The sequence below is a fragment of the Argopecten irradians genome, chromosome 1, assembly GCF_041381155.1.
Source record: "Argopecten irradians isolate NY chromosome 1, Ai_NY, whole genome shotgun sequence".
Classification (NCBI taxonomy): Eukaryota; Metazoa; Mollusca; class Bivalvia; order Pectinida; family Pectinidae; genus Argopecten; species Argopecten irradians.
The window spans coordinates 61541832-61553979 of NC_091134.1; the positions used below are offsets into that span (position 1 = coordinate 61541832).

General features: G+C 34.3%; 1 protein-coding gene across 2 annotated transcripts in view; it reads right to left on the reverse strand.

Moving 5' to 3' along the window:
- The window catches only part of LOC138336779 (afadin-like), an 84076-nt gene that overhangs the window by 25246 nt on the left and 46682 nt on the right, over positions 1 to 12148 (reverse strand). For both annotated transcript variants that reach the window (XM_069286346.1, XM_069286354.1), the window contains exon 17: positions 8038 to 8187. In XM_069286346.1, coding sequence (XP_069142447.1) covers positions 8038 to 8187 — 150 coding nt within the window. The remainder of the gene's footprint in view (positions 1 to 8037; positions 8188 to 12148) is intronic.

Genomic DNA, 12148 nt, shown 5'->3' on the forward strand with positions numbered 1-12148 from the left:
TCCACATCAAAAATTTAACATGCAAGAACAATGTGGTTATATTTATTATTCTTTATAATCTTTATTTTTCAAAGCAAAAACTTGGCTTATAGAAATCTTATCTAAATGGAATTTGACAATGCTTTTCGGCAAAATTTAGAAACAATGAAGACATATGTTTAAAATCATAGCAAACAATACAATATATTTAACCCCCAGATTTGTGAAGGAAATCCCATTAGAACTTTCGATTGTTCCTAATACTTTAATTCATACAAACAGACCATAGCCTACAATACATTGCGGTAGAGACAGCAGGTCAGCATGCACGCGCCATTGATCCAAGTCTCGATAGCACTATATTTGTAAATCTTTTAATTGACTTATAGGTAACCAGCATGTGTGTACTACTAATGGCCAATTGCTGTATACCCTGACAAAATCTTGAGACACCCTGGCTTATAAATAACGACCAACAATAGCTCCCTACTCAACACCATTCCTCCATCTTTGTTTTGGACACATTATTATGATTTAAATTCCTTCCAGAGAAAATCCCAAATGAAAAAATTACTGGAACCTTGCCAGGCGTGAGAACAATACTTAGCGGCGAGCTGTCAAAACACTGAAGTTGATTAGGTATAGTTCTATCAGACTTAAAACATTAAAGGAATACTGAAAAAACAGCTGTACGGTAAATATTGGAACCATAAAAACAATACCCACAGTCTTCCTCAGATATACAGAAATATACAGAAATGTATGTTACCTACTCAGGCTTAACATGATAAGAAAATAAAATAAGGATTGAATAATGACATCGACAGTCGAGAGCACTTACCGTAATAGCTCCTTAAGATCTGTCTATAGATATGAATGGAATGTAACCGTTATGTGGGACACAATACAGGTGTCATATCTTTATACGGTTATATAATATAAATGAATCCAAAATTGAAATAAAACATATCTTTTGGTTTAATACAATAAATAGAAGCCACTCCATAATGAATTTATCAACACTTTTACCACTAATAGAATGTGTCCCCGGTGTATGACAGGAATTTCAGGGTAAGGTAAAAAATAAACATAAGTGTTTTCATTAATGTGAAAGTTCTTTAGAAATTTAGCCACATGTTTATATAGGAAATCTTTACTAATTCCTTAAACATGTAGTAATTTTATTGATATTTATGTTACAAGTTAATATAATACCAGTTTGGACGTTGCACCTATAACATGAACTGGCCACTAAACCCCTCGGAATCCAGGAGATCAGGGCACGAAGACATTTTGTTTTGCTGAAAGATTTGAGCATTCCTTGGGTACTATGCTCGTCCTAGCTGTAACAAAAGGCCATTTCCTGTTGACTTTCGCATTCAAAAGGTCAGTTATCAAACACGACATCTCGTCAAAAATGCCACAGTAACGTAGGAAACTTCATATCCTTGACAAAAAACATTGTTAGATATTTTCTTTTTCCATTTAAAATCCAGAAAGTTATTTTCTACCGTTTCAGTTTTCATTTAATTTGATCAAGATGATAAAGCATGCATCACGCTGTACTCTTATGATCTTTGCGGTAAACAAAGTGGCCGTTATGTTTCTCGGTCCCACGCCTTGACCCCACATGGCCCTACATGATGGGTAGCCTCAGTACACCATTACCCCCTATTAGGTGAAATTAAAGGGCCAATATGCACACCATAAACTACGACAGAACTTTAATGTAATAAAACTTTAAAACGTGATGTGTGCCTGCCAGGTCACCAGTACAGACCCTAGCCATTTAAGCATTACAACATCCCTTTTCTTACTTCATAAGATTTATATTCGCCTGTAATAGATGTTTTTTACTTATATAATGGCAGATATTCGTTATCGTTTACCAAACCCTAGTTTATTGGTCTGGCGTCAACAATGGTCAAAGGCCAACTTCTAAATGTAGTGTCTATCAAACCTTGGTCTTGTAAAATTCTTGATATTGCAAACTGAAACTAACGGGCATGTCACCCCAACATGAGGTCAAATTTTCTCACTTTTTCTTGAACAAGTAACGAATTACCAGGTGAGAAAATCTATTTATAGAAAATGTTCCCCAAAACTTGGCAACCTTTCCAAGGTGCTTAACAAAGCCACTCGTTACTTGAAAAGGGCCAAGTTTGTTTCCAATGTCAAGAGAGGCTGTTTGCCGACACATTAGTTTCGACTTTTGTAACAACCAGCATTTATCATTACTATAGAAAATACTAGGAGCCCCAACACTGGAGCTTGTCAATATCCAATGACACAGGATCTATAACAAATTGATAGATAAACAGCTTTTCCCCTTGTCGGCACAGAACACCGTTTACACAACTTGGACAAAGTTTTAACTTGCTACTATTTTATTTGTGCTTTTTCAGAGCCGATAAGATAGCTAACTTGAAAAGTACACAATTTACCAAACTGCTACGTAAATGTTCCTTTTGTTTGTGCCAATGTAAATTTCTAAAGGCTTAGTTTGCATAGTGACAGATAAATGAGTACACACAATTGACATGCCAGACATTTTTTGTACTCTATTCAGACACTTTTGCTACACCAGAAGTCTTTGGTTGCTAAAGTAACTCAGTCAGTGCCAAACATTTCAACAAGACATATCAAGAAAAAATAGAATACTTCAAAACTTAAATTAACATCACTTTTTGCCTACTTTAGTTTAATAAAACATTATGAATCAACTTTAGTCAAGCTACTTCATTTCAATCAAATACTTTAATTAAACATCACATTTTGCCTACATCAATTGAATCAAACCTTTGAATTCAACATCACCTTTTCACTACTTCAAATTTATCAAAGCCATTTTATAAAACGACCATTTCCTACTTTAAATGAACATTTTCTAATCACCAAAGTTGTTAATTCAAATTTTCTTCAACAGTTTTACATCTTTTTTGAACTTCTCGAACACCTGTCTCAATTTCTTGAAACATTTTGATTAACTCTTTCCTAATCAGAGATATGCTTTTAGGAGTCTGACATCCACAAAAATTAAAGTGAAGATCTACATTAAATAATATCTCTGACCTCCTCACCCTCCAGTTCAATAATGGAATGAGTACTGATTAAGTTTTCCCAGTCCATTATGATTTTGTAGGGATTAGAGGTATAATCTCCGTCCTCCTCGAGGGAGGGACAGACCTGTACATCACAAAACCAGAACATATAAAAGTGATAAAAGATAAGATAGAGCATCTATAACTAAAACTTAAAAGCTTGAAAATAAATTCTGATTAATGACATCTGGAAATAATGATGTAAGATGATCTAATGTAATCTCCTAATGGTGTCTGGAGATACACCCACGATATTAACACTGGTCCTTGTAGACACATGACATAGATACTACCTTACATCATAAATCCCTCCGATCTCACACTTGGCTGAACACTGAATGATGAAAACGAATTTAGAAATCCACACCGATTTTCACTGATATCAGACAAAACACATCCTCTTATAACAATCCAGAAAATTTCAGGAATTTTCAAACAAAACCAGGTATATATTGAAATGTATTGTTTTTGGCAATGAAGCCTGAAACTCAGTGATAATAGACACAGAATACAGGTGTATATCGTACAGGTGTGTCACAGCCTTTTAAACACTTTCCTTTTCCACTAGACGATGTCAATCAGAACTATACACAGGTAAGCATTTGAAACCTACACCAGAATTATTGAAATTGGTCACAAGTACTTCTGATTTCTAATTACAGGTATGGTAAGCCCCAGCTGTCATGCAGTCCCATGCCGAATGTCCGGACAGGAGAATAAGACGTACTGTATATACACTAACGTGATAGAAATAGCCTCGAGCCTCAATTCAACAAGCCCACTTCTCTCTCTTAACACACAACAGAGAACGGCATTGATATGCAAATCAGATTTAAATACTTCTTAAACCATAACCGGTACATGGGTGAGTTCAGGTGGTCTGATCCCATACACATCCAAAACACAAGCACGTTTTGGCTGCAGGAAAGTTATATGTACAGCCAGCTTCTACGGACATGTGGGTTGTTTGATAACATAGAATCGTCCAATCACATTTCTGTAAATATCAGATTGATTACAAACGCTTGATAACTTCACAGGTAGATCAAGCAGGACTACCTCACAGCTAGGTTTGATAACGTACATGTGAATACTTTCAGTTTTACCACTCGAGCCTTGAGAACAAGATAACCTGATTTCTAATGAATTCCCCCTGACAGTTTTACAGTACAGACAATACCTATAACTCAGAACATTACTGGCCTGTCAAACTTCATACACTGATGCACCGATGAAATATCTAAATATTTTACGTCTATATTTAGATTGAAGCTATGAATGTTTACACATGTGTTACATTACAGCCATATTAGTATCTTAAATTGAGTCTACAAATATGTCTATGCATTCTCTTCTATTTAATTTATTTTTTCCTATTGCACTAATGAATAATTTAATCTTACGTTCCATTACATTACGACCTAGGGTTTTAACTTCAACATTTGACAGACACCTTACAATGAATATAAAATATGGGGTACGGAGACAAAAGCCGCCCCCCCCCCCCCCCCCCCCCGGACAAAAGCCCCTTAGGACATAAGCCCCTAGGACAAAAGCCCCTTGGACAAAAGCCCCTCCATACTAATGGAATAGAGGACAAAAGCCCCTTCATTTTTCAAAAAAGATCAAATTTAAAAATATAGTAAAAAAAAAAAATATTTGTACCATTTTTTTTTCTTCAAATATACATGTAGTTCAAAATAAGACACAATGTAATAATTTACTGGATTATTGGGATTTTATTAAAAATTTTGATAAATTGATTTAATGATTTATAGAAAAAAAATGTAAAAAAAATCATATTGATGTTAATCTAATTATGACACTATATGATAGGTTAATTTCTCCAATCGATTTTCCTTATAGCTTCATAATCATATCTTAGTGCCGTATAGCATCATTATGGAAATTACAAACCAAATCAATATTTGGCCTCATTTAAAAACAATTTCCTAAGGTACACAAAATGAAATATTTACATATTATTTCACCTTCACTGTAAATATACAATGATTTGTATTGTTCTTAATGTTTTCTCACATTGAATTCCCCAACCTATCAAATATTTACTAAATTATGAATTCCCTTTATGTATATCTCAAATAAGTATCTATATATATATATAGAAACCTTAATTGATGCTGATACTCGTTAACAGTTAATTGCTTTCCTACCACTCACTGACTTACCACTATCATTTCAACTCCACAGATATAACCAACATATCAGGGTATCAAATGTCATCAGATTCTCCATATCCTTATCTAAACAGAAACTAATTTGACAATTAGGTCTGGGTCAAAATTAATCCCTCATGTAAATCCCTTTGGTAGGTAAGCAAGTACAGAAATACTGTACACTATCTACTTCCCCGAGTATAGGGTAGACTGAAATTGAATCTTAGACAAAACCTTCAGAGCCATCTCATCAATTATTACATGCACACATAGGTAATTGTCAATAAATTAAGCAGTTCAATATATTTAATAGACAATCTAAACCCAATTAGAAAATTAATGAAAACTGATCCACACATTTAATGGAACCTAGTCAAAATATCAAATGTCATTCAATGTGTATTTGCAATTGATTCAAATTTTGTTTAAATGTCAATTTCAGATAAAAAAAAAAACCAACATTATTTTATTGAATTGGCCAATCTCATTGGAAAATTTCAAAATATAAATTGAATCATTTACTGGTGGCAGCGGTCAGGATATTTTGATTTGGGATCTTTTAGACAACAGCATTATACAGGTATTAGTGACAGCGATCATATTACCGTCGGCTCCTTGTCTAATTTGTCTGAGTGCAATGTAACAGAGTGCATATCTTACCTTATGGTAGACTGTACCACAAGTATGACTCACTTTCTTTGAATGTGTCTTATTAAGTAATTTACCTTTGTGTTTTAACTACGACAGGAAACATTAAGTGTGAGCTTGATAAATGTTTCAACAAATTTAAATTTGAAACAAGGCAGTTAAGTAACAAAGTTTTTCTATAATTTCTACAATAGACCTTACAATACTAGATTTGAGCAAGCCTTACACATTTAATAAAACAGATATGTATGTTTCTGTACAGACAGGTAGAGGATATATAAAACATCTTATAACAGGAAGCCATCAGATTTGACAATTCTAATACTCCTCTCCGTCAACATAAATCAGTCTAAGACCAGACTAGCAATTCACTCATAGCAAATACAAGCATACCACATTCATAGCTTAGGTCAAGGTTCAAAATTAAAATCTTCTAATTACTGAAAATTAAGATGGTCCAAATTCATTAAGATGTTTTTAACATACAAAAATACATGCATGTATTGCCATATCTTATTACATGCAGTTTGTAGTAAAGTTTACATTACATACAAATGACTTATCAAAAACTAATTAATGAACTGAAGAATCTATCTTTTTAAAATTAAACAGTCATAGGGTTGAGACCCATGAATCAGAGGTGGTAAGTTTTAATTGAAACTTTTAAGATTATGGATGTTAGGAGTGAAATTTATGATAATTACTTCTAACATTTCTTGCCCTAAATTCTGTAGATGACAGTAAATTACTGTAATAATTATTAAAGCGAAAAGCTTTAAATTGAATACTTTTTCATAGCTTTTACATATCACATTCACCAAATCATTTAACTTTAAAAATTTTAATGCAATTTAAGCCATTATATTTTGACATACACTACAGCATAACCTTGAGATAATGTACACAGTAAAGAATTTAAAACAAGCTGTTTTATGAGATGTCTGCAATATTTTATCAGACATGCTGCAATATTGTATCAGACATTGAAAGCGTTAAATTTGTACTAGTCGTCAAACTTCACCTTGTGTCACCGATGTTTGATTGACATGTTCTGAGATTTCCCTATTTACCTGGAGTAAATACCCAGGAATAACAGTAGTATCAGAGGGAGTTTGTGTTACACACATGGAGCTCATATCGGTCTTACTAGCCAGGCTGTATACAGGGGTCTGATACTGAACTATATACAATACACACTAACATACCATTTTATACAACAGTCCTTAATCCCGATATCAGGATGTAAGACCCCTCCCAAGTAGTGCGACCTCACAATTGACCTCGCACAACAATCCCGAGGTCATGCACACTGATAGTAACCATAACAACAGTAGAGATTATAGTTCCATAAAAAAAGAAAATCTAAACCAGTTACAATCTGGACAAAAGGCTTGTAATGAGCGCACCTGGTGCCTTAGATGCCTCAAACTCAATGTAAAAATTATCAAGGGAAGATAACTCTACATACCTCTGTTGACCTACAGCAGATACAAAGCACCCAGGAAGACAAAAAGGAGGTTTTGATTTACACATAATTTAAATACTTTTACTCAAATAAAAATAATACTGAAGAATGTTAATAACAAATTAAAATAAATATGTAAATGCAAATCAAAAACAGAGGTAAATACAATATTATTTATCAAAAGCGAGATAGGCCGTTAACCCATAGTAAAATGCTCGGAACTTGAATGATTGTGCTAAACAGAAATATCAGTGTTATCACACAAAGGGAGATAACCATGTATGCTCTTAGCCAACTGTAACAGAGATTTGTCTGAAGTGACATCAGATTGACAAGAGAGAAGCCACAGCCCTGGATTGTCTATCTCCTGATACTGAAACACTTTAACAGTGTAATGTACTTTTAGACCAGGACTTGGTGTACTGTTCAGTTGATAAAAAGTAGCCAAAACAATAGCCTTACATAAAATTATATCTTTAAACAGTTATAAGGTTATTGTGTTATTGGCTTCAACATGGAAAATTTTGGCACATTTCATGTCCTATCTTTATTCATTTGGCAAAAAATGCAATTGTTGTATTGGATTACACTCCGGTCACTTACCTTAAACTTCTGATTCCTTACAGAAAGTTGGCAGACCAATATAAACATGTACACAAACTCTTACCTTAGCAGCCACGATGCTGAGACCCATACTTCCGTTGACCTTGTTGAAGGTCACAGTCATGACCTCTGGCTCCTTTGGTAGCTGAGGTCGTAGTTGACGAGGTTCTGCATTAGGAGGGGGCTGGGGTGTAGAGGGTCCTCTTTGTACAGCCTGATAAAACACATAGACATTAAATATTTTATAAGAAGAAATCAGGATCAGCAGGAAACATAAATGGTTTGTCGTAAGTTTCGTAATTGTAACATTTTACCATCCATAGCTTAAATTACTATTATCTTGATGGTTAATTATAACGTGTATTAATTTTTTGGATTCTTATTGAAATCTTTTTGCACATTTAAGCCTTTAAGTTTCTAAACTTATTTTCAGTGTAGTTTATCATTCTTAGGACATCAGTTGTTCATTTATTTTTTTATTGCAGCCGAGATATATTTCTCTACCATGGTACAATTTTTTAAGACCTAGTAGCAGGGTGTCCATGGTAACCATCCTTATTGACAGATTATCCATGTTTCTACCAGCTAGGTAGATTATCCATCAGTACATTTCCTACTCACATCACATCACCTCTTCATATTTCATTTTTAACTTCACACTAACAACAACTATATCACCCTATAACTGTGATCTCGTGTCAACTTCCATTATTCATACCAAGAACTGAGTACAATTATCATTTCTTCAACGTAGCCAGCAGCATTCACATGACAGGAAGGATTTTACTATTGTAAACAAGTATAGCAAATTTTAGGATGTGGAAAACAGTGAACTGGATCCTTGAGCTCCATACTTTATCAAATTCCCTTTATAAATTTATCATTTCCCCGAATTTACAAATTTTTACAAATGTGAAATATGCCAATGAAAGTTTTTAAATAAGAAATGGTTTCTTTTAGAAATATGACCTTGAAGTTTGACATTCAGCAAAGATCAATGCTGGTTTTGTTTACATTTCATCCATGTTTGATATATTTTGAGAATTAATTATGGATTTATTACTGTGGCCGCACTCACTTTTTGACATTCCTTGGCTCCTTTAGACCACTAGTAATGGGGGTATAAGGGTTTGATAAACACTATAGAAAGGTCCAAGTGTATTGTTGAACATTAGCACAGGGCCTTGCTAGGTAACATTATTAGGATGCTGTCTTTGTCCAATATCCTGAGCCAAATAACATGTGCAAGCATGATATTATATCAAGCCAAATTCAAATACATATGTATACAAATACAGATCATGGAAAGCCGATAAAAATTCACCAGTTGCTTTATTAATATTACGTGTTTCAGCAATATCATTTCACTAATCACTGTCACCCCATTAAACTTAATGGACTCTACACTTCCTTTGAGATGGCTAATATTATTACAATTTACAGGTAGATTGGGGTAGAAATCAATTAGTGGCTGTAGAAAACTGGGCCTGTCATTATCACCGCTGATTACAGATATTCCCCATAGACTACAGCATCAGCTTATCCTTAATGACTCGCATCAACGTGTGTAAAATATAACAATAGTCACCATACAAATTACATACACAACAGTTTACCTGAGTCATATATATTTCATACCATACAAGTTTCCCTAACAGATTAATCAAGGTAAAAATCAATGCCGCTGGAAATGGGGAGAAAAACACACTACAGTATTTCTATGGATTCTCACTAATAATCTTGATATTTTTACTGCATTATACCATCAATCAAACATCAGTCAAATGGGTTTTTATCTCAAAATGCAGGTAGCCTAATGGTTTCTCACTTCAGATTACTTAACTTAACACCCTAAGACATTCTAAATATTGAGATATAGGTTTATATGATACCTAGTGCAGGATCACTAAAATACTTGATGATCACATCCAAGATCATTTTCCTATGACATTCACTTTTGTAAAGATCTCCACATGTCCCTATACCTTAGTGATTGGTTCATGGGTGCTTGGAAACAACAGTATATGTGACCATAGTTAAGTTATAAATCTGAACTTAAATGTAGCTGAATAGACTATGAAGTCTTAGAATTATCTTAATTACATGTATTTTAATTTAGGTATAGTTTACTTTTAGTCTGAGCCTACAAAATACTTCAAATCAGAAGTCTTGCATTACACAAGTTTAAGTTAACAACTGTATATTCAAATATCCCCCTGAACCTTACTTGATCCCTACTCATTACAAACATTTACTTTGGTTGTAGTTGTCCTGGTGTAACGTCCATCGTTCATATACTGACACATAGGCGTAATAAGTCCCATCTTTGACAACTTGCGCTTACAGGACATTCCTACAGCTCATCTTCTGTTCATAAGTCGCACCAAGGAACATTATGGAAAGCCATAAGATGTAGTAGTCCTTTCAATAGCACCACAATGCAGTTTGCTCACACACGCTCATCAAAGATGATCTTAGTAAAGCTGATGTCATGATCAGAGGTTCTCAAACTCAATGGTGGTTCATACAATCAAAGCTGTGAACAATTTTTTTATCCACCAACGCTTGGTTCAAGTGCTACAACCCCAATAAAAAAGCCATTTTTAGAATATTCCAATCGTTTTATGCTTCCAAAACCGTCTTATTTGGTAGATTTGACATTTTGATTCCATCTGATTCATAACCAATACACAGCATCTCATTTCTTGTTGACGTCATTCTGTTATTGCTGGGTTTTATCCTCTACTTCTATAAATGGAATCATATCAAATGATTGCAGGGTACCACAGTATCAGGATCATTGTACAAATAGTGGTAACCATGACAACAAGCTAGGGTCAGTTTTACCCTTATCATGATTGCAAGATGGCATGGTGAAATTTCAGTTTACCAAATCTCATGTTGAATCCCACTTTTGGAAATCACTTATTGTCAGTTGGTTTAATTCCAGTCTTCTTATAACAAGATGACATATTCAATTTCATTATCCAGTCAACAAGTTGACCTATTTGATTTTGATGTCCAGACATTTTTGTGTGTAATTCCAGGTTTCTGATAACTAATCATGTTAAATTACAGCATCACACAATGTAGGATCATGTGATTGTTACAATGTCAATGATCTACCTGTACCATCATTGTTACAACTATCCACTGGAGTCCAGCCCCATTACCATGGAAACAGTCAGGTAACGAGATACACTAATAACACAGGTAAGTAGCATTAACAAGTTAAAGTTGGTTCCGATCAGATTCCCTTGACAAAGATTGGAACAATACCAGCATCACGTAGATCCTGGACAGCTTGAAACATCTGACACAGATCTAGATCCACTTAACTTCACAGCATTGTAAACCCTCCACTAGTATTACAATGCAAGTAAATAATACGACACTACGGCAGTTATCTCAGATTCTCTCTGCTCAAACATATAATCATCTGAAATACAGGAAATCAACCATAGATCCGAGCAATGATTTGTTATCACGTTCTTGTTTCATGAACTAGTTCCACTGTAAACAGTTATGGTTACATGTCTAACATCAGCATATGTAGCTTGTCCCACAAAGCCAACATCAGGTTCCACATCAAATATTGCCGACCCTTCAGTAAACAAAGATAATTGGTAGAAATCCATATCGTAATCAATGTTTTTCCAGGCTTAATTTGACAGCACATTCACACTGCTATGCAGTGTTTTTAATCGGTAATTAAATTGATCGACAGGCAATCAAATGTTTTATTTTAATCACAGATTACTATAAAATTTCCCTGCTCCTGCTATCAGATGTTTTTATCACAATTCTCACTGCATGTCCTCATTACAGTTAATTCCCAGGTAGAAACAATGTCACATTATTCTGCCATATAATTGTTAAGACATTGTATTACCAACATGGCTGTCTGAGACTGACCTCTGGATGTTTGTATGTCAATTCAATGTTAATTCCCAAAAGATGACGCTTTCAAAAGGCACTATATCTTTTTTTAATTACCAGTTTACTAGTTAGCGAGTCAGAACCTGTATACTGCCTGTCTAACAGCGCAGGTAACTGATTCTATTCCTTGGTACGTAGACTCTCCTTTTCTTTGAATATTTCTTTGGTGTAGTTTGTTTTTCTGAATATTACATATCCCAAAAGAAAGTGTTTACGATGGACCTATAATTAGAGAA